At 53.0% G+C, this 24,304-nt stretch overlaps 10 protein-coding genes across 10 annotated transcripts; 2 read left to right on the forward strand and 8 right to left on the reverse strand.

Annotated features, from left to right (window-relative positions):
• Window positions 1–81: 81 nt before the first annotated feature.
• BO97DRAFT_429724 (uncharacterized protein) lies at window positions 82–629 on the reverse strand (the record flags this gene model as incomplete). The annotated part of the gene is made up of 1 exon (XM_025697381.1): window positions 82–629. A coding segment is annotated over one exon (548 nt), but the record flags the coding sequence as incomplete, so codon positions are not given.
• An 816-nt stretch (window positions 630–1,445) lies between these two features.
• On the reverse strand, window positions 1,446–3,002 carry BO97DRAFT_357488 (adenosylmethionine decarboxylase SPE2; the record flags this gene model as incomplete). Its single annotated transcript, XM_025692209.1, has 2 exons — window positions 1,446–2,821; window positions 2,882–3,002. The coding sequence occupies 2 exons, from the start codon at window positions 3,000–3,002 to the stop codon at window positions 1,446–1,448; spliced, it is 1,497 nt and encodes a 498-aa protein (XP_025546133.1).
• A 1,556-nt stretch (window positions 3,003–4,558) lies between these two features.
• BO97DRAFT_379345 (TATA-binding protein-associated factor TAF6) lies at window positions 4,559–6,497 on the reverse strand. Its single transcript, XM_025693162.1, has 3 exons — window positions 5,904–6,497; window positions 5,428–5,846; window positions 4,559–5,373 (listed from the first exon to the last, which is right to left on the reverse strand). Exons 1-3 carry the CDS (start codon window positions 6,271–6,273, stop codon window positions 4,825–4,827), a joined length of 1,338 nt encoding a protein of 445 aa, XP_025546134.1. The 5' UTR covers window positions 6,274–6,497; the 3' UTR covers window positions 4,559–4,824.
• An 822-nt stretch (window positions 6,498–7,319) lies between these two features.
• Window positions 7,320–8,970, forward strand: BO97DRAFT_357546 (putative meiosis-specific topoisomerase Spo11; the record flags this gene model as incomplete). The annotated part of the gene is made up of 7 exons (XM_025692212.1): window positions 7,320–7,617; window positions 7,709–7,775; window positions 7,874–7,982; window positions 8,062–8,151; window positions 8,221–8,301; window positions 8,371–8,442; window positions 8,503–8,970. 7 exons carry the CDS (start codon window positions 7,320–7,322, stop codon window positions 8,968–8,970), a joined length of 1,185 nt encoding a protein of 394 aa, XP_025546135.1.
• Window positions 8,971–9,160: 190 nt separating this feature from the next.
• Window positions 9,161–10,115, reverse strand: BO97DRAFT_269352 (E2 ubiquitin-conjugating protein UBC7). Its single transcript, XM_025690973.1, has 2 exons — window positions 9,738–10,115; window positions 9,161–9,605 (listed from the first exon to the last, which is right to left on the reverse strand). The coding sequence occupies exons 1-2, from the start codon at window positions 9,982–9,984 to the stop codon at window positions 9,352–9,354; spliced, it is 501 nt and encodes a 166-aa protein (XP_025546136.1). The 5' UTR covers window positions 9,985–10,115; the 3' UTR covers window positions 9,161–9,351.
• Window positions 10,116–10,667: 552 nt separating this feature from the next.
• On the reverse strand, window positions 10,668–11,575 carry BO97DRAFT_429729 (uncharacterized protein; the record flags this gene model as incomplete). The annotated part of the gene is made up of 3 exons (XM_025697382.1): window positions 10,668–10,892; window positions 10,949–11,410; window positions 11,435–11,575. 3 exons carry the CDS (start codon window positions 11,573–11,575, stop codon window positions 10,668–10,670), a joined length of 828 nt encoding a protein of 275 aa, XP_025546137.1.
• A 1,337-nt stretch (window positions 11,576–12,912) lies between these two features.
• On the reverse strand, window positions 12,913–14,691 carry BO97DRAFT_357494 (scramblase family protein; the record flags this gene model as incomplete). Its single annotated transcript, XM_025692210.1, has 3 exons — window positions 12,913–14,043; window positions 14,097–14,268; window positions 14,330–14,691. The coding sequence occupies 3 exons, from the start codon at window positions 14,689–14,691 to the stop codon at window positions 12,913–12,915; spliced, it is 1,665 nt and encodes a 554-aa protein (XP_025546138.1).
• A 500-nt stretch (window positions 14,692–15,191) lies between these two features.
• On the reverse strand, window positions 15,192–15,885 carry lcl2. Its single transcript, XM_025694313.1, has 2 exons — window positions 15,632–15,885; window positions 15,192–15,545 (listed from the first exon to the last, which is right to left on the reverse strand). Exons 1-2 carry the CDS (start codon window positions 15,795–15,797, stop codon window positions 15,352–15,354), a joined length of 360 nt encoding a protein of 119 aa, XP_025546139.1. The 5' UTR covers window positions 15,798–15,885; the 3' UTR covers window positions 15,192–15,351.
• Window positions 15,886–16,021: 136 nt separating this feature from the next.
• BO97DRAFT_409306 (mitochondrial 54S ribosomal protein bL27m) lies at window positions 16,022–17,275 on the forward strand. Its single transcript, XM_025696034.1, has one exon. It carries the CDS (start codon window positions 16,074–16,076, stop codon window positions 16,980–16,982), a length of 909 nt encoding a protein of 302 aa, XP_025546140.1. The 5' UTR covers window positions 16,022–16,073; the 3' UTR covers window positions 16,983–17,275.
• A 293-nt stretch (window positions 17,276–17,568) lies between these two features.
• On the reverse strand, window positions 17,569–23,956 carry BO97DRAFT_438760 (uncharacterized protein; the record flags this gene model as incomplete). Its single annotated transcript, XM_025697931.1, has 11 exons — window positions 17,569–17,571; window positions 17,611–19,253; window positions 19,302–19,385; window positions 19,485–20,085; window positions 20,116–20,171; window positions 20,211–20,398; window positions 20,432–20,786; window positions 20,820–21,918; window positions 22,025–22,078; window positions 22,535–23,142; window positions 23,233–23,956. The coding sequence occupies 11 exons, from the start codon at window positions 23,954–23,956 to the stop codon at window positions 17,569–17,571; spliced, it is 5,415 nt and encodes a 1,804-aa protein (XP_025546141.1).
• Between the last annotated feature and the right edge of the window lie 348 nt (window positions 23,957–24,304).

Below are 24,304 nucleotides of genomic sequence, written 5' to 3' on the forward strand. Positions count from 1 at the left end.
AAAAGAAAAACCAAACACCCCCCACCCCCAAAACCCCAAAACAGAACTGAAGGGAAGAGAAAAGGAAAAGGAAGCACATACGCAAGATTTTTCTTCTCGGCCTCAGTATCAGTGGTACCCTCCTCCCTCCTCAGTAATTCCCCCTCATCATCCCCCTCATCATCCTCATCATCATCCCCTCCAGCACCACCACCACCACCACCAGGACCCCCAGAACCCTCCCCCCCAGCACCACCTCTCACCGACGCCCCGTCCGCATCCACAGAGCCCAACCGATCCATCATTCCACCGGCCCGTAGATTCCCCTCCTCACGCAGCAATTCCCGCTCCTTCTCAGCCTTGCTCTTCCGGCCGCGCTTCTTGCCTTTCGTGAGGAACACGCCGTCGGCGCTGGTGCCGCCGAGACTGCCCGTGAAGCTGCCGGTCACGCTGCCGGCGTCGCTGTAGGCGCGCGACGACGAGTCCAGGTCCATCGTGTTGGGGAACGAGGTCTGCCGGAGCGGGTGCATGCGCGGTCGCTTGGGGTTGTAATGGGAGGAGGTCGAGGAGGAGGCCCCCCCCGCTGGCTGCGAGGTGGTCGATGAGATCGAGGGCCGTTTCAGTGGGTTGGTGGGTGGTGGGGAGGACATTGTGACTTTCTTTGTTTGTCTGTTCGTTCGTTCGTTGGTTGAATGGATGTAGTAGTGGCTTTGTTGGTAAGAGTGCTAGGTGGTAAAACCGCAAAAAAAAAAAAGAAAAGGGTTCGTTGCGTCGTTCGTGCGTGTTTCTTATGTTCGTGGTGAGTGAGTAAGAGAAAGTAGGATGGGTAGGTAGGCTACGGTCGCAGATGCACCGAAACTGTTGAAATCAAAGCCCACAAAGATCAACTGGAGGGGAATGGTAGCAGTCAGAATTGATGAGTAATAATCATTGAAGGTGTCCAGAACAGCCACATGCAAGAATAGGATGGAGGGAGGAAGTGAAGGTCGAGTGAAAGGGTTAGTTGATTGACTGATGAAAGTGTTTGCGACAGGCAGAACCAACCGACGTACGGAAAGCTGACCTGCCCTTATCGGACGGTCCCGCCCCCATTCGGCAAGTCAACCGACCCATCCTGCGTACGCAATCCTCATCTTTAGGGCCACTGCTTATTTCTACCTCATCTTTACACACGGACTTCGACAATTACTGCTTCATCTACTGCGGGATAATCATTCAAATCAACCAGCATGTTCAAATTGGTAGAGGTAATCTCAAGACCTAACGCACATGTGGCATGCCACAATTCAAAGAACTGGTGCAGAGAGACACAACAAGGTTCAAACCGCTAGAAGCACAAGCAAGCACAAATTACCGACGTGAAATGACCCTGAGATGGATCGGAATGCATGACAAAGCAAGAACTCAATTTCCCGGATCCTCCACCTTTCATCCCTCATGACCTCCACGGACAGACGGGTTCGCTCTCAAACGCGCTCTTCTCCGAGCCTAGGGGCCCCCCCTTTCCAGTCAAGACGTTCGTAGTAGCGGAACACCAAGTCATATCCGTCCAGGTCATGCACAATACGGTCCACCCGCCGGTATCCCTCCACATGCTCCATCTTCGAGGTACGGCGCAGCAACTGGCGCTCAAAGTACTTGGCCTCCTTGATGCTGTCCCACTCGCCCTCAACCACGGGCAGCTCGGGCTTGGCCTCAAACAAGGTCACCGTGAAACGGCCCGGCTTGAAGATGCTCACCACTTGCTGGATGATGCTCGCCGTGGTCTGTCCGTTCTGCGAATGAGGCACGTTGGTCTCAAACGACGCGTACGAGCACTGCGGCTCGGGAGTCACGTGCACCGTGAAGTAGTGAGTGCCAGTGCTCTGATCGGGCGACGGAATCACACCATTGGCCGAGAAGCCGCATGGTGTGAACAAGTAAGCGTCGATGCGGGACTCGGGGAATTTGGCCTTGGGGTAAACATCAGACAGGCCACAGGACTCCGAGACCACAGTACCCAAGGCATGACCCTCGGTGGTCAGCTCCGGGGGCAGAATGCGGCTGCCGTCGGAAGACACATCGTCCATGTCGGAGTTGTTGCTGAACACATCCACAGGGTCGTCGTTGTCAGTCTCGAAGTTGCGGTACCGCTTCTCGGCCACTGCAGTAGCATGGTCCAAGTAGAATTGCTTCGCGTTCTCCTCTTCCAGGTCGGTCATCAGCACCTCCAGAGTCTCATCCTCCGCCTCGACTCCCGGGATGGCGGCATGGCTGGGAACATTGAGGATCTTGGTTTCAGTCACCTCTTCATCCTCCGCCTTGGGACTGGCGGGAGGCGTAAGCATGGTGTTGGGCTCGGTCAGATACAAGTACCAGTGCTCGCCGTTCATCTTGCCAATCATATAGGCGCTGCCGTTCAAGAACAGTCGGTCCATGGTCCGAACCTCATCTCTCCAGCTACGGTGAGGACCGCGCTGGCGGTCGGGAAAGAGGAAGTTCTTGCGACTGTAGAAGACACGGTAGGGCGCCGCGGCAACGGAAATGCCGCGCGAGGGCGCCGTCGCGCGAGGGAAACCGCCGAACAGAGTGGCGACCTCGAGGATACGGGGTAGGCCAGACAACAAGGTGGTGGTGCCGCAGGTCTTGAGGATCAACTTGTGAGGCCAAACAAACATGCTGGACTCGGACAAAAGGTAGGCGTCCACATCCTCGGACGACACAATGGAAAGCACTTGGCAGTTGACAAGATCGAGCATATCCTTCCAAATTTCCTCGGGCACGGCCTTCAGGCCAGCGGGACCAGCGGATCCCAGCTCCTCAGCGGAGGGCGCAAACCAGACCTCCAGGAGTTTCTCGGGTCCTTTTTTAACACATCAGCATCTTGCGCGTGGGGAGAAGTCACACTATGAAGCTGGCTTACCTTCGAAAGCGTTAGTGGAGTCAAGATCCTGGGTCGCTTCATGGTTGATCGTCAGAGACGGCGTCCCCATGAAAGAGGACGGCGACTGGGTGTAGTGCTTGGGGATCCCGATATAAACCATTTTGGCGTATGTGGGGATGCGACAAGAGTAAAGCGGTGACGATGAAGCAAGTAAAGGAGCAAGCGCGTGACTGGAAGTGTGGACCGTAGACAAAAGAGCCTAGGAAGCACTATCTGCTGCCCAGACGAACAGGGGGGCTATGTCCGTCTGAGAGAGTAGGCCCTGAATCGCAAGGGCGAAATTGGCACTCAGCCGAAGAGGGAAGGTTCCAAAGAGCCTCGAAGGCTACTAGGGAGGGCGGAAGGAAAGGGAAAGGAGGAAAAAGCCTCTGGCGAAGGGAATGGTGACTATCTGGGGTCGACCCTCGTTCTGGAAGATTCCGATACCGTTCAAAGTATCGGGTCTAGCAGACGAGAGTATCTGCTTTTAGGAATTAAGAGACGAAGAGGAAAACAGGTTGCGCAAGTGGAACGAGGTTGAATGTTAATCGTGCTATCGAGGTCTAGATAATCACAAGTCAGTCCTGGGCGATTGGTTGGTTACACGGCGGTCTCTTCTGATAAAGAGGAAAGAACCGGAAGCGAAGCAGAGGGGGGGGGGGGGGGATGACGACGACCTACTTTGCGGGCTTGGACAGATATCGCAGTAGATCCTTCGGGTTCATGGAAGGCGAAACAGAAGTTTGGCTTAAAACAGCACGGTGTCGCGAGAAGCCAGAATATCGGACATCTGCGAGACGATTTTTGGAGGGAGAACGATGAAACAGGCGCACGAGAAGAAAAAGAAGATTGAGCAACCGGAATTGACTTTCAATGACCAGTCAACGGTTGACAAAAATCGAAGGTTAAAAGTGACCTCAGCAGAGGGAGGAATGAAGAGAAGGGGGGGAAGAATTTAAACAAAGAGAAAAAGACGCGGACGTGAGGGGGGGCGCAAGAGAAGTTGATGCTTTTGAGTGATTATTATTCTGTGGGCCCGAGAAAAAAGCTGCGTGGGGCGCAGAGACCAATCTGGGTTGGGCTTTTTGGGAACAGCACAGAACCTGGCAAAAAAAAAAGACCGGTCAGACAAAAGGACAAAGATCAAACCGGGAGATGCAGGAAGGCCTTGGGAGGATGAGGGGTAGGATTATATGTAATTGGAGGAAGATGCAGGAACACACACTTGAGCAGTCAGATCGATGAGTTCCAACCGCCTTTGGATTTGTTTGTGAAGATAGAAAGGGTAAGGATGGAGAGAAGTCACACTGCAGTGATTGAGTTGAGTGAGTGGTTTTTTGACGCCTGACCGCAGCAAACTAAGAAAAGAACAGGCCACAGAACAGGGCAGGAGAGGGAAGTTTGCCTGCATCTAGTAGGCGGTCAGTCTGGTATCCCCCGCTCATTTCCCCCTCATGCTTACTTCAGCCTCCCCAAAGTGACGTCGTGATGTCGGGAAAGGGCAGAGAGTCACATGGTACGGAGTAGGCTGCCAGGAATTCAATTAAAGTCTAGAACTATGCGGACTATTCAGGTCCAACTATTCGTCTTACAATTCTTACTTCTTCTCCTAATTATTCACCTGACTCACTCCTCATCCCTTTCTTTTCTTTCCTCCCTCCCTCACTTCATCCATCTTTACGTATACTACCAGAAACAAACTCGTGCATGCGTCATTCTCTTCATTACCGACACCGCTAGATAGCCCGTGCTATGTATGTACCCGATCGAGTTCTTTCACCAAAAAAAAAGAAAAAAAAAAGAAAAGAAAAAGAACCTCACAGAAAAAGGAACACCTACTTCCCCCGCCAGAAAACGCCATGTTTTACCAGAACAAAAACGAAAGGGGGACGAAGAGATTACGGAGCGCAAAAAGAGGGGGGCCTGCTGTAGCTAAAGTAGGTTCACGCGTCGACAATGGCCCGGGCGGTTTCAACCTCCCCCATGTCCTTGATCTTCATTGCAAGGAAATCACCCACTTTCCCACTCAATTTTTCCCGCAGGTCGTCCGTCAATACGCCCCCGTGCCCGTTGGTTAGGGCCGTGCGTCCTTCCCGCAGCGTTGCCAGAACCCCCATCAAAACCATAAGAACTCTCTCAGCCTCCGGTCGCCGTGGGCTGTCTTCGGCCATTCCGTCCTTCAGCAAATTGCCGTACGTCGGCAGATTGGGCAGAATCAGCACCCGCACCGCCTCCGCACCGCCCACCGCGTGAAGTCCAATGATGGCGCCGTAATGCGCGCCAAACGGTTTGGACGGATCCAAAAATGTTTTGAGACACGAGCGAGCCAGTCGTGGCTTGAGCGTGTGGGACGAGTGCGAGTACTTCTTCGCGATCAGTCCCAGGAGTGACGCGGAGAGGTCGCGCAGAGCAAATTGCTCGGTCAGTTCGGCATTGCCGCCCAATTGTCGGGCGATCAAGCAGGTTAGAATGGGCGGAACAAGCGATGGGATCTAGAAAGGATCAGTCAGTCAGAATCCGCGGCTATTTGTTGGGGGTATGCGCACGTAAGGATCAACATATAGCGATTTGTTCTGCACAAGGGCCTCTGCCATGTGCATGACCTGCGTCAGGACAAAGATATCCTTCAACCCATGCGTAACCTTCTCGGAGATAAACTGAACGAAGTATGGGACCAGCTGGTGTAGTCCCGGGTCTTCTCGTAGGCTGGAATAGCCCGATGTCCGATATTCTTCGCTGGATTCGTCCAGGAACGCGTTGCAAACTTTCTCGAAGTAGAGCTGCAATTCCTTGGACAAGACGTGCTTCACCAGCGGTTTGACGGCCACATTTCCTCCTCCGCTCATAGCCGCGAGGGTCGAGCTGGCATTGGGACCTTTCGACATCAATTCAAGGTTCCTCGAGTCGGCCGCGGTAGGGTTCTGGGGAATGGACGGCTGGACTCCTTCAACGGCCAACCAGTGCGCTGTGCTGTGTCAGCAGTCAAAACCTAGGGAGCCGCTGAACTAGCGGGCAGTAATACCTGTGAACGAGATCTCTCGGGGTACTCTAGGCAACGGCGCATTGATCAACTTTTCAAAGTCCACCTCTTCATCCTCCACATAGAACAACGGTTGTCGCGGTCCCAGCGATGCCTCACCAAACCGTAGGGGCCTTGTAGACTCGTAGCCGTAGAGCGGCTCTACGTCGAGCACGCGTAAGGCTTGTGCGATATCCTGGGTTGAGAGCAACGTTCGTCGACTGTGGCGCATGAATTTGAGAGCTTCCTCCAAAACCTGCGCGATGCGGAATTCGACGTCGCGGGCAAGGTTTTCGGTCACATCATCGTTGAGGTTGACGATTCCAACCGACTCGGCAACATCGCGGATGTTGTCTGGGTTCCAGACTGACATTGTGATGGAGACGGTTGGATTGAAGTGAAGCGGAGGGGAGGAGGGTGCGGTAGAGGATGTCGCGGTGGCGCAGGGTTGATCCGAGACTGAGAATTTGCGAGGTGTTATCTGAGGGAGAGAGGCAATCAATCAAATACTAATGAAGCGACCGCGGGGCTAGATAGTCAAATGGGTTGACACTCGTTCTGATCGAGCGCCCAGAACAATCTAAGAGTTGATGGGACGACCGGAGATGCGACGCGGAAAGCCGAGCTGCTGAGAGCGGAGGGAGGATCTAAAAGGCGGCAGGAAATTCTAAGCTTGTCCAACCAAACAAATTCCCGTCTCAACAATGCCTGCTGTGTTATGAAAGGACTTAATCAAGATGTTATGAATAGAAGAGATTAAAATACCTTAATTGCAATACATTGTTCTCTTATCTGATTGATTACTATTCTATTCAGAATCCCCTCTGTATTATGGTTGAAAATCTGTTACTATCCGCAATCTATATATTTGTGCCTAAGCCTTCAGGCTCTATCATTTATACTACCCTATCTCAAGAAATCACATATAACTTACCACAAACTTCGTGGGTTGTTATCTCTTATTGTATGCATATATGGCTTATGCTTGTGTCTAGCAAGTCAGGCTTCGATGATTTTCGAATGTGTTTTATGTTACACCAGCATTGTTTCTTATATACTATATTGTTAAGAACTATTAATTGAATAGTAAATGCTAGCTTTTTCACCTGTGTATAAAACAATACCTCATGGAAATAAATATTCTGACACTTGTTAATAACTCTCCTGTCCACCGGTAAGGATTACCAAGAAAGACAAATACAAAACAAAACACGACAACCACTTAGGCTGCAGTATAGCTTCCCCTTCCTAAAGCGTATCTCCCAACGGTCTGGAACCGTGCTCGACGAAGTAGTCTTTCCTCGCTCCACCCACTATCTATACATCTACACATCTACACACCTAGCACAAAGACCAAACCACCCGAGAACACAACCTATACCACCCGATCAACACAAAACTGAGCCAACCCTCTCCACCATGCCTCTCACCCCAGACGCATCTCACGCACCATCCCCTCCCCAACCCCCCTCTACGCTCGACGAAGAATCATCCCCCCAAACCCGAGTCAAAGAACACATCGCCAGTGCCCTCTCGACAATCCTCACCGAGCTCTCCTCCCCAGACGGTCATCCCTCACTGACAATCAAACTCCGCTCCAATAAAGTCTCAGCCCGATTCATCAGCCCGCGCACGGGTGCCCTCGAGACCCAGGTCTCTGATACATACACCACCTACACATGGCCAGGCAAGGACTACTACGAAGCCTGGAAGTTCAGTATGGCTTTCCCTTCCGCTATGTGGTGGGGATTTCTCAGACGGGAGATATGGGGCACGCTAATGCAGTGGGGGTTGGGTGCGGAGTTTAGCTGTTGCGATGCGGGTGCTGAGCGGGATTGCGGATGCGGTGGACAAGGGGGTGGTGGTGTCTAAGAGGTATGATCTGGTATTCTACATGAGATGGGCCGGGGTGAGGGTGTGGTACGACTGAGTAGAGACAGGCGGAAGCCCGCTAACAAGTGTCGAGAAACCAGGGATATATACTACCAAGACCCGGCGATATTTGGATCCCAGCGTGTCGTTGATCGACTGGTTGACGATTTTGCACACACTATTGGTGTGGATCGGGTTGCGTTGAACGTGGTTTGCATTCTTCCTAATATGGGTGCTGTGGAGGCCGGAGAGTACGAGCTGACGCCTGAATGAATGAATCCATACACAGGGAGCCGCAGCTAAGGGGCTCGTGGTTGGGTGTTTCCACTGGAGGATCAAAGATCAAGCGATGGCTGATGATGCGCATTTCCTTAATGCGGTGGGTGCTGAGCCCATTGCAACGGGATCGGCTGGCTGGCGTGAAGCAGGCTGACTTCCTGCCCTGCAGGATACCCTGATCCCGAGTCCGCAGGACATCCAGGAGATGAACGTCTCGGATGTCGACTGGGTGCTCATTCTCGAAAAAGAGGTGAGGATATTCCACCCCGTATGATACGATCATCAGATCCGTGGTTAATTGTGGGGAGAGAGTAAACAGGCAGTGTACCGTCGACTCGCGGGGATGAAATACCATGTCAGATCTACAGCGGGTCTAGGGATCCTGGTCACGGTGAGATCCCAGCCTTTCTTTTTCCATTCCATGAGATGCCATTAAGATGACCCGCAACAGGGCAAAGGGTACCCTGATCTCAAAACGCGAGCCTTCATTCGCAGGCTTTACGACGCAAGCCGTCAACCAAACAAAAGACTGCGGTTCTATGCCCTGGTCGACGGTGACCCTGATGGGATGGCAATCATGTCCACGTACAAATACGGTTCCTTGGCATATGCGCATGAGAACAGTACCCTGAACTGCTCGGACATTCGCTGGTTGGGGCTCCGCACCTCGGACATCGTGACCGGCGTGGATCGATCCGGGAACGATGCGCTCGTCAGCCTGACAGACAGGGACAGGAAGAAGATCCTGGCCATGTTGTCGAATAATCCAGTTTGGGCAGTGGACGGTCCCGAGCAAGAGGGCCGGGCTGAACTGCTGCAGATGCTCATGCTGAACGTGAAGGCGGAGATGCAGATCCTCTATGACGGCGATGGCGGACTGGTCCAATGGCTAGACCGCAGGATGACGCACATTTCGTGAAGAAACAGTGTTACACTCGCCTTTGAGATGGTCGTACAAAACCCAAACGACCTGCACTGGAACAGTATATGCATTGATGAAGATATCAGGCCAGACCCTTATGATCTGCATGTGAGAGAAAAGGGAATGAGGGAAGAAGAATGGAGAATAGAAAAAGAACGAATGAGCGCACCACTAACGCCAGCACCGGCATCCAATGCGACCCAAACAAGCTATGCCACGCACTGACCCAGACACAGAGAACGGTTTATGCACATGCGCAGACATGACAAATCGCACCTTATATACTTTAGCCAACCACTGTACTTCCGCCATCACGTTCTGTGTTTTTGATCCGATTGTATAGCAAGGAGCATGAAACCAAGTCCCTGAAAACACCTATTACAACCCCAAGCCCTTCCGGACTTCGTCACGGACCTTTCGCTCGTACTCACTCCGCCGATCACGCCACATCTTAGCCGCCTCGACATTGGCGGGACTCTCGTCGTTAGGCTCCGCAAGCATGCTCATGACGGAGATGAGGATCTTCTCCACGCTCTGGATAGGCGACCAGCGTTCCGAGGCGTGTTCGTAGTGGTTCGGATCGTCACCCGGAGGGTGGAGGATCGAAATGCAGACGGTACCATTGGGGTAGACTAAACCGTGCCAGAAACAACGTCAGCCTACTGCTTTTGTGACGTACACACACACACATGCGTAGAAACATAGCATCCGACAACGGCGTGATCCAAGAACTTGGGGGGAAGACAAGAGAGAGAAGTACTAACCATTGGGATGCCAAACCCCACCGCCAACGAACTTCATCGTAGGCGGACTCAATGGGTAATCCTTGGGGAACTTCAACTCGGCCGCGAACACGCCGCCCTCAAACGGGGTGCCCTCCGGACCTTGAATCAGGGCTTCCCAGTGGAACATGTCATCTTCCGTGACGGGACCAGCGGTGATGCCATCTGGAGGGTTGGTCGAGAGGTTCTTGTATTCGTGGAAGAGGCGCTTCTGTGCGACGGACGACATGGTTGGTGGGTTGATTTAGTGATTTAGTGATCGCGAGAGAAAAGTGCTCGAAGAGAGTGTGTGTCTGTCTGTGGAAGTACAAAGCGAGAAGGACAAAGCAAGACAAAAACGCACGATTTGTCCTTGGAACGATGGAAACGATGGGGAGGGAGGGGATGGAAACTTGTTGCGTCGATTAGATAAAGAGAGGGAGGGGACTGGCGGGTGCGGAGAGAGACTGTCAGTGCCGTGTGCCAGGCCGACGGGGCGAGACGGACGGGGGCTTAATGTACTTGTACCCTTCTAGGGACTCGAGGGAGGGTGAGGGGGCAAATTGAATACTGGAAATGTGGGATTAAAAACGAATTGGAGAATCGGACCCTTTGCGGGTTTTGCCACTGGATTGTCCATTCAAAAATCAAGAATCCAATGAACACATCGCATCCATTGATTAAATCGATGAGGGGGAAAGATGGATGCCTCAGGCTACTAAGAAGTTCTTATCGCTATCAGTGACTTGGAGCTTGACTTGTGTACTGTACTGTACAACTACCGAAGTTGCGCTGGATGGACTCTCGAAGAATCAACTCTGAATGCTTAATTCAATTTCTATCAACCTATTGAAGCCCGTCGGGAGCGCTACTCGCTACGTAATTGAAGACCGACCCGGAGAAGCAAAAATGACGTGTATGGATTATGCGTCATCAACGATCAAGGTGATATCGACCTCCTCGCACATAGTGCCCTAAAAGATCCAGGGAGCCCGACGGGACCTTGTCAACGTAGAGAATGATTTCTTCTAACAGTGGGAAATTGTCCTTTTGCTCGACGAGGTCCAACAGCTCCTGCAGCAGATCGGCGTAATACTCGTCCACAAGATCGGTAATTCCCAACCTTGGAATGGAGTCGGGAAGGATGTCGACCAGATTCTGTACCAATACATTTTTGCAACCTTGATTCAGAAGGTGGGCATGGCGACATGTACGCTCTTGGAGAGCAGTGAATCCATGAAAGAGCCCAATGGTCCACCGTCGTCAATCATGTGGCGCTCCTCGTTCGGTTGCCAATCAGCCCCGAGGCGAAGAGTCTCGCGTGTTTTCTGGGAAAATTCAAGGGCTTCAAAGAATGTGCAGGCACGGAACCAGTATCTCGAGTCCGTTGCTTCGTCGTCTCGAAACACGGCTAGTCGTATATCTACATGCTTCAGGGGTGAGCATTCTTCGAGCCAGTTGCAGATGCCGCGGTTATCAAAGCAACTGTGGGCGATGATTTCGTTGACCCGGCTGTAGGAATGGCCCGCAATGAGAGGCTCTTCAACCGTTAATGCACCGGTCGGATTGCCCACGTTGTAGCTCTCGTTGTCGCTCTCATTGTCGCTCTCGTCGTTGCCATTCTCATTGTCATCCTCATTGTCGCTCTCATCATCGCTCTCGTCCCCAAGTCCATCCTAACACTCGAAGTCGGACTCAACCCCATCCTCATCGTCGCCCAGAGGCTTCAACCCCATCTGCAGCGGACCAAGCTCGACTCCCTTGATCTTGCGCACCGCAGGAAAGTAGAAGAATGGATGGATGAGATCAGTATCGATCCAGGCCGGACCGCCACTAGGCATAGCGTTTACTTCCCGCAGGCACGGAAAGGGTTCGCCTCCACCAAAAAGGCATCACTCCCCATGCCGCCCGGCGGAGGATCGTGATCGCCAGGTCGTCTGTCCTTTCATGAGAGAGGGTGATGCTTTCCAGGTGCGTCAGACGGGCGAGGAGAAGGGCCTTCCAGGCTTCTTCGGACGGCCGTTGCAGCTTCGCGCGCCACCGTCGCCGGAATCCGTCCTCGTCGGCCTCAAAGATCTCGTCGAGGGCCCGCTCGATGAATCGGCGCACTGCGGGCCGTATTTTGATTCGCCTCAGTCCCCCCACCACCCTCCCTGGATCGTGATACCAATCGACGGTCAAGTGGCGCACGTGGCGGGCGCGGTCGGGGTGTTCTCAGATCTGCATGATGAGGGAGATGTAACGCTCCGAGAATTCGTAGTAGCCATGTCAAGGTACAAATACAAGAACGGCTGGGAGAGGGCGTGGAAGCGCCGCGAACACAAGGTCAGGGCGTGCAGATCATTGTAGGCGAATTTGACAATTGGAAGAAGTAGTTCATCCGGTAGAGACTCCATGGCTTTTGATGTTATGATGGATCTTCAGGTTGAATTTATAAGTCGGTTACAATCTAGGCAGCGATGAGGTGATAGATAGGCAGAAGTGACTCTCTGAACTTGCATGAACTTGCATGAACTACCTACTGTATACGACCTCGTCAACCATATCTGCACGAAGTCTCACTGCTCTTCCTACATCAATCCAGTGATGGCGCAAACCCACAGCCTATAGCGCTACCCGCATCTTGGCCAAGCAATTGAGACTGTGAGTTCTCCTCAAGCGAGAAACTCGGTGCATCTCTGCTAGCCCTGTCTGCGGTCAATATGAAAGGCCGAGAGCACGTGACTAGTATACTCACGGAACAAGATTCCCGAGGCGCTTGGCAATGCATGCCGTTTCTTGGTTACAATGCATAGAACAGCAAGTATCGGTTGTAGAGAGATAAGGATAAGATTGAAGAGTTGACCATAGACCGGGGTACCGTATAAAAAAAGGTAAACAATCAGAGGCATCAGAACTTGTTGCACACCGGCTTCGAGTGCTCCCAAGGCGCTGATCGAGATATTTCCACAACGTGATGCACGTTGCAGGGGAAGTGGGTCATCACTTCCGGCCATGGAGTCTTGAAGAGCCATAGGCTATAAGGCTAGAAGCACCTCAATAGCTTGTGCGTCCCCACATTCCCTGGTGAACGGTCTTTTCATGCCATTACATCTTCAGCTGAGTTCCCAGATGGTGACCTTCCGGTATACCTTCCGGCGTATATGTGGGATGATAGTCGATACTTTGCGATGTTCCTTCAAAAAAAGTCCCAGCCATCGCCATCGCCTCCGTCGCCTCCGCCATCGTCTTCATCCATCCACGAGTCTTCCTCAGGAGCCCTAGGATCTTCTTGATGGTCCCATGGATTCTCGTTTGGCTCATCTGCCCAAAGATCTCCATATGGGCCTGTCTGACCTTGTGCCGGTGGCTGCTGGCCCACAGGAGGAGCTTGAGAGTCGGGAGGAGTAGGTTGATTAGCGCCTGCGCCCCTAGACAATGCGTCGTACCCCGCCATGGCGCCGGCGCCTGCTGCCCCTGCTGCGGCACCATCGGCTATGCCGCCAACGGCACCAGCCCCAGTCCTACCGAGGGTACCTGCAGCTGCTTCTCCAACAGCCCCAGTGGCGCCAGCGGCTCCAGCCTCGCCAGCAGCAGCCCCCCCAGCGGCAGCTCCCCCAGCGGCAGCCTCTCCGCCAAAACCGGGAAACCAGAGGGGCATGAAGCCAAAGCCACCGGCGCCGCTATGGCGACTGAAGTAGTCAAAGTCAATGCTGACGGCGGTGGCCAACATAACAGCACGCTGGTCTAGACTCATTGCAGTCGCGGCATTGGATTGTTCGGGAGCCTGCTCGCTAAGAGAGGCAGAGTCCATTCTCAAGGCATACACGCCAGTATCAGTGAAGAGCTCGCGAGCAAAGCCGGCAAAATTCCGGTTCACAGAGCCAATTAGCCGGCTATCAGCGGAACGGAGAGAGAAGTCCCACGACAGAAAAGGCTCATCCACATAGGCGAACTGATTATAGACACCCGAAGTCTGATCAGCTTGGGATGTCTTGACTAGCTGCGTTTGCTGAGAGCTGGACAGGCCGGTTTCTTCCATCGGTAATGTCTTCATTCCCATGTCCAAAGCTGAATTGGGAGAGCGGTGATATGTGAATAAGTTATATTTGCGCCGTAGCGGAGCCCACTGCTGTTGTGCTTCCCCAATCACTCGCATGTCCTCGAAATTAAGAGACGAAACGCGGGCATTCGAATCACCCGAGGCTTGAGCCAATGAGTTTGCAGAGTTGATTTGTACTGCGGTGGACGTAGAATAGGCACCTTTGGCCACCTCCAGAGGATCGTACACGCGGATCCGGGAATTGATCCAGGAGAATGGACGGTGGAACTAGAACGTGGGTTTAGTACTCGAACCGTGAAGCTCCCAGCTCTACAACTCACCCTCAGTACTTCCTTTTCGTGTTTGTCAAACACATGAGTGACAAAGCTCCGGTGGGTATTGAACCACTGCCGCGCCATCATATTTCCCATGCCTTTCTCTTGTTCTGCCATGAAGCCGATATGGTTTCCATTGGCATCCATAATGACATATTTATTGGCTTGTTCAAATCCGCTGCGGCAGAAAGAACAGATGTTAGCCTCCGTAGAGCTATACCGCAAGGGAGGACACTCACATCAAGACATTCATCAACTCCAGCTGGCGCTGAACTACCAGTCCGGAGTTCGCCAGGATGGACGTTGCCGGATGAGTCTCTTTGATCACTCCATGAGGATCTTCGGGGATGTGAACAGGAGCGAGTAGCGTGTTTTGCGAAGGGTCGTACTGGGGATTCGGAGATTCGGAAGGAGGCGGCGTCGCTGCATTCGAGGGTTGAGGTTCAGAAGAGGGTACATTTGGTCTGATAGGTTCTGGTCTGCGTATTGAATTGCGAGGGCCACGAGGCTTGACCCGTCCGCGGTTCAGGGAACTGGCATATGCTCGACTGGGAGTTCGGAGGCATCGCGCATGCGATGGTCGGAGTATAGTACTCCACATCTTGATTTGGATGAAGCCAGTCGGTCTATAATAGTTAAAAGTATTGTTTCCTGTAGGTGGAGGTAAGATGCGACGAAAAAGCGCAACAAGCGTTGGGTGAATGTTTTTTGCAACGAGAGAAAGATGGATGGCGGCGTTGATGACGAGTTGCTCGCCTCAGGCCAGTCTCGGCCCGGCTATAGATCGTTATCTTTTATCATATCGCCGCGCTTCCAACATGGATGCTCAATCTTCCATCAAGCACAGTATGTTAAGAGTCCAAGATGAAATAATTTACATATTTTCAATAAGGCAATACACTCCCTAGATCAGCCCTTCCGTACTCCTGCTTTCGCTATTTGCTCGTTGAGTGCCTCATGCCTATAGTGGTATCTTCGAAATTATACTTGCTATGATCTTCGGGGAGCCATACATGGCTAGCGACGAGGCATATCCACCACAGCCTGTTTGGTGATGATTCTCAAACGGGCAAATGGGAATTTATATATCTAGACAGGTTGACCGAGCACATTGAACGTTTTCGCCCAGCGAACATGCGTCTGGAAGCGGACAACGACAGGATCCATCGCCCTTGATTAGAGCTAACGAGCTTGAGTACAGGCTCAATGCCAGTCCAATGGCTTTTTAGCATAAAGCAGTCGACCAATATCTCACAGATTATCACAAAAGACCCTTGCGCGCCAGTTCGACCTTGCGCGCAGCCTCGCCCGCTTTGAAACCACCCTTAGAAACACAGACAGCACTTCCCTCTCCTAGCTCAATCTTCTCTTCGACATCGGGATGCGGGCAGGGACAGTGGTGGGGGAAGTGGACGCATGCTAGAGTGCCGGGGCATAGGTAGCGATCGCAGCGAGCTAAGACGTGGAAACAATCCATGTTAGTCGGCCGGCTGATCTGCGGAAATATGCAGTAAGAAAAAACAGAAGGCATCACGACTCACCAGACTCCCACTGACTCTGATAGCGAGAGCTGTCGCTCGGAGCATTCTGCGGGGCCTGTTGTTGATGGCCACCGCCACCAAACATATGCTCGAAGAACTGGAACTGAGCGTGGGCGACAGACGCCAGGAGCAGAAGGACTCCGACAGATCTGATCCAGCCGAGCATATCTATCTGCTTATGCTTTCTCCGTTTTGCGATAGAAGAGGGGGAAGATATCTAATTTTGAGCGAGCGGGAAGACCAGAGCTCGATTGTAATCCGTCCGATTAATTGTATAGATCCAGACGGCCAGTTGGCCCTTCCATGGCTGCACGTGACCAGTCAACCACGCCAAGCCTTTTCCCATCCCGCAAAAAAAAGGAAGTCGTCGGTCTGGATAGCTTCACTTCCCCCCTTCTCCACGCCAGGCAGAACAATCCTCTCCCTCCAGGAACCAGCCGCAATGTTTCAGTCTCGTGGAGTTCTAGCGCCCTTCCGGGCCCTAGAACGAGCCATTGCGCCCTCGACCCTCCGCGTCGCCTCCTACTCTACCTCGATCCTCTCCTCGCAACGACCCATCCTCTCCGCCATCACAGCCAACAGCACCACCGCCTCCTCGTCGACGACGTTACCGAGAACCAACACCACCCGCCTCCTTTCTCCCTCCACTCCCTCCCTCCTCACCTTCCTCACCCAGCAACAAGTCCGTCACGCCTCGCACGCCTCGCAAGGAACCGCGAACCGACACTCGCGCGACCCGGCCGGCAAACGTCTGGGCGCGAAGCGCTCGGCTGGCGAGTACGTGGTGCCGGGCTGCATCATCTTCAAACAGCGCGGCACGAAGTGGTGGCCCGGCGAGAACTGCGGCATGGGCCGGGACCACACGATCTACAGCGAGCAGTCCGGCTACGTGCGCTACTACTTGGACCCGGAGCGTCACCCGAAGCGCAAGTACATCGGCGTGGTCTTCGAGAAGGACGGCAAGCTACCCACGCCGCGCAACGCGGTCACCCGCCGCAAGCTGGGCCGTGTGGCCGTGCGCTTCGATCCCGCCGACCTCCCCAACCGCCAGCCCCAGGAGCAGCCGCAGTCGGCGGATCTGGTGGCCGAGATTACCGAGGAGGGCACGACGGTCGGCAGCGTGCCGGCTGCCGCGGTGGATGAGGGCCTGCAGTTCCGCCCCGGTTACATGTACCGTGAGGCCAACTGGTCGATTGGTCGCATCGCCGAGAGGGCCGGTGTCACCGCTGATGTGCACAGCCGGAAGAACCGCTGGCTCGCGTGGCGGAGGAGACAGGCCCGCCGTGACCGCACGGCCCAGATGAAGAGTTTGAAGAGACAGAAGAAGTCCGGGAGAAAGGCGAAGAATTAAGCGGTCGACGGCTCATGAATGATACGCTTGGGTCATGCATCCGCCACTTGGTCCGCTCGCCTTGCTTTGCTCGTTCGGCCGCTTGCTTGCTTGCTTTCTCCGTCCGTGATATGACACTCGGTCCTTTGCATGCAGTGGCTGGTTCTTTTTCTATTCTTCTTGCTCTCGTCTCTGGCATTTGCGTACAGTCATGGGGTTTACATCGGGTGTTTCTCTTCCTATCTCTCAAGTTTTCATGTATTATAAGATGTCTCCAACGTGTCTCTGTCCCTGTCTATGTGTGCAAATAGAACACTTATTCACGTGGTCAATGTATTCCAGTTCAATTTTCATAATGGCCACTATTGTGGCTCCTAGACATAGTGAGCTGCGCAACTGAAGTCTCAAAGGAAGGGTATATGCGCTTAATACATCGAACATACGTCCAACAATTTTCCGAAAGAAAGTCAATCATGAGCCCGAAAATTAAAGACCCCAAACACGCCAAACCAGATCTCCAAATCCATATTTTCCTTCTGTGAAAAACAGCAAATAGCCAAATGCTGCTGGAAAGACACGGCCCAAACTTAATACGGGTTCCGTGAGTTCACTGGTCGAACAATCGACCCAGAATCAAACTCTGGCAGACAAATTCATTGCCAACAATCCTGACATTCGAAGTCAACCCCAGGTCATCGCCGGTCACTGACTCCACGAGCTTGGTTCGCTTTCGCTTCCTCGAACCAGAGCCAGACGCCGCTGACGAGCTCAAAGTCATGGCTTTTGCAGACGCTTTGTCATCATCGTCAATGTAGACCCAGTCCCAGTTGCGGCTGACGCGTTGCCCGTCTCTGGCCTGTGCATTGAGGATGGCTCGGGCAGAATTCAAGTCTGAGACACGCTCAATCCGCGACGCCCCGAGCGCATATGTCAGGAAGAGGTACGCCTTGCGTCGTTCTTCGTCGAGTCGTCCACTGCGTCCTGTGACTAGGAGAACGGACTGCCCGTTCAAGAGGTTGGGTCGCCTGGCGATAGTCTCCGACAGCCGTGCCTCGGTGGCGGAGTATGGGGTTAGAATCCGTGACTTGGTTGCTCCGTTCAAATAGGTTGATTCGCCGGCGGGAAGGAGGTATATTTCCCAATCGACAATGCGTCCCCGCGCAACGCAATCTTCAATCCAGCGGTCTGAAAGACAAGGGAGGTTAAGAGCTAGAGCTTGCATGTACTTTGATCGGCGAGAGTGTCTGTCTGCAATCAGGCAGGTAAATCCGACGTCCGCGGCGCTGCTGCTGAGCTGAAGAAGATCACGCTGTGTATCTGACTTGGGGGCTGATTGCTTGGTGGGTGTGGCAATGGGGGCATTCAGCGGTAGATCGAAAAGCTCATTAAATCCATCTTCGAGGATGCGGCCGTCATTTTCGAGTATCATTTTCACGACGCGTGTCTTAGCATCGTTGTTGTCACCGAATGAGACAGCGAAGACCATTCCGGCGAACAACCCATTCGAGAGACGGATGCTGCGCGAGAGGCGCGAACCAGGGGAGGAGATGGGCGTGGAAAAGCCCTCCAAGGGCGTCGGAGCACCGCGCTCAGCAAAAACAGGTTCGGAGAGGTAGGTAAAGGTGCGATCTTTGAGTTGATTCCACAAGATCGTGTCAAGGTAAATTCGTGAGATCGGCACTTCAATGAGGCTGTCGGTCACGACTAGGCCGGGGTTCGGAAGACTCTTGCGCTGCTTAGGGCCTACCATAACGGCCGAATAGCCATAAATATCAGTTACGGGAATAATCCCGTTCGCAGCACCCTGTTCAATGTCGTCGATGCTCAGCTTACGAACAAGGCTCCTAATAACGTGAGTGACCTTAGGCACGTTGGGCATGTCCACTTTGACGGCATCGCCGGGACGAAGTTCCAGTCTCTTAACAGCCCCCACTGGAATGTCTATGGGCGCGCTATCTTCAAATCTGACCCGATACCGAGATTGTGACGTCCCAAACGGCTTGCCAAAGCACGTTGCCGGGTAGTATGCACGCTTGGTCCCACTCCAAGCAGCGAAGACTTGATTGACTGCAATTGGGACATTTTCAGCCACTGGGGGGATGAGCGGCTCAACCATAGGCGAAATCTCGGTAGCAGGACTCTCCGCGATCGACGTATCTATTGGATCCTGAATCGTGATATCACTGCGTGGTTCCTCAGGTACAGGGCTGACTAGTTGACGCTGCTGCACGGCCCTCGGCTGCTCCTGGCTCAGCGTCTCGCACGGTTCAGCTTCTGTGGACTTTCGACGACCTAAGAGTCGAGACCGAGGCGGAAACCGTGGCCTGTCCCTGTCTCTACGCGGGACAAGGCTTCGCGGAGGAGAATCGTCCATGTCCCAAATACTCCCGGTCCTCCGAGAAGGTTTGAAACGTCTCTGGTACCCTGTAGCTATCTTGTTTTGCGTGGATCCTTGCTGCAACTTGGATTGCATGTCAAGCTGCATCGCCGGCACGGTCGTGGTTGTTACTGATTCAACAAGACCTTGAGGTAATGGTGCAGCAGGTCCGAACTGATGGTTTGAGCGAGGAGTCATTGGCTGGACAGGATCAGAAGCGTACACACTCTGCCCGCCGTTGCCTCGGCGTTTCTTTCTCGGTGGAACAGGAGACATGGCAACTGCAGATCTGAACTCTCGGTCGTCGGCTGACAAAATATCAATGTCTAGGTTGAAAGCTCCAGTTCCTCCTTGCGGTGAAGCATCAGCAGCAATTTCAGTGAGTGCCCTTCGTGTTCTTCCACTCGGGCTCGAAAGGATCCTGGAGTTTGGGACTGGAGATTGTTTCAAGGGTGAGGAGCTGTTCAAGAATGCTTGATGCGGGTGTGACGCCCGCTCAAGCGCAGTGTGATAGGCAGGCGGCAAATCATCATCAGTATCCTGATCTGCTGTGTCGTTGTTGTTCATGTCGTTAGACCATCCTTGGTTTTCCGACCGACTGGGACTAGTTTCCGGGATACTGGTCATTGGTACTGCATCCGCATAACCCATAGGAGGAACCGGCGTTTCAGCGACGCGAGAGGGCATTGACGACGATTTACCTCGAATATCATGTGTTGAAGAAGGTTTGTCACCTTCGACTCCGGGCTGCTGAGAGATCGTGCTACTGGACTCTACCAACTTCTTCTCTGGAGCCTGGGTGGCTCGCGGGGTGGGAGAGCAATGGGGGCTGCCTGAATTGATTTCGCATAGATTGATGCCCTGGCCCTCACCCAACTCGGATGACAGCCCAGTACGCCGCGATTCCGCAGGGGGAGAAGAGCGCATGCGCGATTGCTTTGTGGGTGAGGAAACAATTCTTTCGATGTCCGATGTAGGCTCTATCTGGGCCTGAGAGTCTGGACAACGTGACGTTCTTCGGCTGCGATTCGTCTCCATGTCTTCGTCGGCTTCCCTCTGCCTAGGAGAACGCTGAGAATCTTTCACGATTGACACTTGTGACGACCTGCCAAATTCTTGCGGTTGTTCTGCCGGTGCGATGTTGCGAATTAGATGTGCCCGATGTGGCTGCTTCTCTGGGCTTCCGTGACCGGGCGATCTACCACCATCAAAGGCGAGGGCCTGCGAAAGACGATCATGTGCACTAGTAGTGGCAATTATTGGAGTTCCTGATACATCAAGGCAGTTTTCTTTGTCTTCCTCTGTCGCCGAAATATGCTCAGTAGATTTTGGGATGGATTGGCCCCTGTTGTCTTCTGGCTCTCGTTCAGTCTCATCGTCGCTCGTTCCTTCCGGCTGCGGAACGATAGAAGCTGCAGCCGATTCATGCTCATGCTCCTCATCAATCCCTGCCGCAGATTCGTCGTTCCAAACTTGCAGACCCGAATCCTCCGATGGCGACAACGTGCCCTTGCTAACTTGTCTACTGTGACCACTATCTGACCGTGCAGGTGCCGTCAAACCTGCAAACTGAGCCGCAGCCTCCTTCTCAATTATGCGCCGACGCCTCATCCGTTCAACAAAGCTAGGCTCCTTGTCGAAATCGTCATCACTATGGTCGCCCGAGAAGACATGGTCCGCCGAACGCGTCATTCGCTCATTTAACGTTCTATCCCGGTTTGCCTGAGATTCCTGCATTGAAATGTAGTTGAGTTTGTGTCCCGAAGAATCTCGCGGAAATGTTGCCGCCATGTGATTGTACGGAGAAGACAAATTCGGGGCAAGTGGAGTTTTCTGGATAGGGATATTGGGTGACGGCCGATCCGATACGAGGTCAGAATGGGGTTGTCGATTGACTAGAGGGGAGGATGGTGCCTGAGTAGCCTTGAACACTTGGCTCAGAGCCATGATTCCACCGCTAGATCCAACATCCGTGGCGAGAGGATTCCGTGAGACGGTGGGAGAGATGTTAGCAAGGCCATCCGAATGAGCCCGCTTGACGGCTGTTGCAGGGGTCTTCATCACGAAACGTTGCGATTCGGGAAACAAATCTGGTTGATATTGTGCGGGCGATGAATCCCCAAGCTTAGAGCTGCTTCGATCCTCATGATCATCGGGATTGATCACTTCCGTATTGACATTTTCATACCCAGCCAAAAGATCAATATGACCGCTGTCTCCCTCATGGAGGGTCAGAAGTGTAGCTTGATCTCCGTAGTTGCTGTCGGGGCCCATCTTGTGGTCTGCCTCCTGGTTTTTGCGAATGATCTCATCATAAACCCGCTGGGAGATCACCTGAGTATCCGCAGGGAGCGTTTCCACGGAGCCCATTTTGTCCAGTTGAATTGCCGCGTGGCTGTTTGGGCTTTTGTCGAGAGATGATGGATTTGGTGGGTTCATAATCGCGCCCTGCTGTGCTAAAAACGATGACGAACTCGCTGCCACATGTTCGGGTGATTTCTGAGCACCTTCTTCTTGATCGACCGGCTGATGTTGCTGAGGTAGAGGCCCACCATCACTTTGATCAGGATATATAGACACCTCCGCCAGATGTTGGGACAGTACTGATTCCTGTACAGGGAGTAGAGATTGACGGGATCAGTCCGATGTCGAAAGAGATGCCGCCGCCACTGAAGCGATCACTCACCTGGCCCAGCGCGACGCGTTGCAGCCTCGCGATGTCGATGCTGTCCTCTTGCGTCTCCATGGTCTGTATCACTCCGTTAGATCTAAACCTTTGAAGGAGATAGATTACATCGCTCCCACAGCCCGGATAAGGAACAGTTACCCTGGGGCTGTAGCAACGACCGGACAAGTTCAATGTCGTGCAGTGCAAACGAGTGCCTGTCGGAACCACAAAACGCGAGACGCGTGTATCACGTGATATAAACCCATATTACCGCTCTAGGTCTAGACTACGCTCTCCAGCTGGCACGTACAAGTATGTGGTTGAACGAAAATATGGTGACAGGGAGAAGCATTGTTTTGATCATATCGGGATATCGTACACATATACAGCCTTGTGAACACACCGCGATGGCCAATTGGAGTTTTTACAAGGTGTTTATTCCAACAACAGATCATCGCCCACTGATGATATGAGACGAAGAAAGAGACATATTCAGTCACGGGTCCGGTTGGGCACCCATCTGCGCACCACCATCTCTCGAACTTGATATCGACCAAGCATTTCCCCGATATCAGTCTCTAAAGGCACGTCCAGATCGTAGGACACTGGTGGTGGCACTTCGACATAGCATACCACCAAACTCTTCTTCACCTGTGCCTGAACACGGTTGACACAGTGCAGCCACCACCAGCTACGCGACACCTGCTTAGCACAGTGTGTCCGGCGCTCCTTCGTCTCTGACCAGTACGGGTTGACATAGGATGGAATGACCACGACCGCAAACTCAGCGTGGGAGAAGACCGGGCCACGGTTGTAAAGAAGATAATCCACTCCAAACTTCACGCCAGATCGCACCACCCATCCTAGCGACCGGAAATGGTGGTAAACGACATAAGATATTAAAAATGTGTCGTCAGGTTTCAAGCCCGTAGATGGGTCCCGGGAGGGGAATTTTGAATGGTGACAGAACAATGGAAGTAAAGCTGAGGACGGGATAACTGCTTTCCGTGTATCATCCCAGATTGTCAATGCACCAAGGCCATAGGCGAGAAAGAAGGCTTCCTCGTTCGACAAGTGAAGGTGTTCTTCATTTTCCAAGCTTGGCTCCCCTTCTCGGCTAGCTCTGCCTTCCTCTGCTATCACCTCAGGCAGCTGCAGGATAGCCGAATCAGAAATAAATTCTTTGGCCTCTACTACCGGGGAAAATCGAACAGTCTTGCCGTTACCGTTCGGTGTCTGTTTTCCGGGGGTGCCAGCAGGGCGGGCCTCCCCGTTCTCTGTGACCGCGCGCTGCGTACCCAACAGCTTCGCTTCTTTCGCTTTTCTTAGGGAGAATTTCTCTGTTGAAGCGTCCGTGGACGATGATTGCGAGGGCTGCTCGACAAACGAATCAGAGCTTTCCCGGGCAGCTGCTTCGGACTTCAGTCGTTCTTGAATGGCTAGCTTCTCCATGCGGGCACGCTCCATCTTCAACTCGCGGCGTTCTGTCCGGCGCTGTCGGGTAACCTCTTCGCTGGTCGTGCCACCGAGCAATCCACGCCGTTTCTTCTCTCGCTCCAACCAGCTCGGTTCACTTCGACTAAGATTGCCCTTGCCGAAGAAGCCCATCTCCCAGAGAGCTCGGATGGCCTTCGGATCCGTGACATGGACAGATGAGGTTGCTGAGTCAAAATAGGCCGGGTAGACATGCTGCTGGGGCGGTGCGATAAGGTACGTCAAGTAGGACAGCAACACACTAACGATCGACAGTGGGTTGTGGGGTATCAAAGGCGGCAAAGGATGGACGTCGACAGGGAAAGGGAAGCGATGAATATGCCTGTAGTTGGGCCGCGGTGGCCGCGAACGACGAGCAGGCGTTGATGCAGTTTTCTGGAAAGACTCGCTGCTTGGACTAGCAGAGACAGAGCTAGCCTCTTGCGAAGATTTAGAAACAGAAGATGAGGGAGCCATAGTGAATAGATTAAATTGATAGACCTCGATAGTTCTAACTACTGATGAAGAGTCAGCAGGCAACTCTTCAATTACGAGACAGTACAGCCGTGATCCTCGACTGGTTGAAGAGTGCCCTGGACGCTATTCATATTCTTCTCAGATACCGTTGTAGTCAAAATAAGCCTTCATCGACAACAGCGAAGAAATCAAAGTTGCCATTGTCTAAGCTTTTAGGTATGTTATCATCACCGAAGAAGATGAATAGAATCCCGGACCAACTCTTGCAAGATCGACGAAGGCTGCTTGCTAGCCAGAGCTTACCCGAAATCTTCCCTGAGATCTGGGTTGGTTGTCTGCGCGAATGGA

Source organism: Aspergillus homomorphus (assembly GCF_003184865.1).
Source record: "Aspergillus homomorphus CBS 101889 unplaced genomic scaffold BO97scaffold_77, whole genome shotgun sequence".
NCBI lineage: Eukaryota > Fungi > Ascomycota > Eurotiomycetes > Eurotiales > Aspergillaceae > Aspergillus > Aspergillus homomorphus.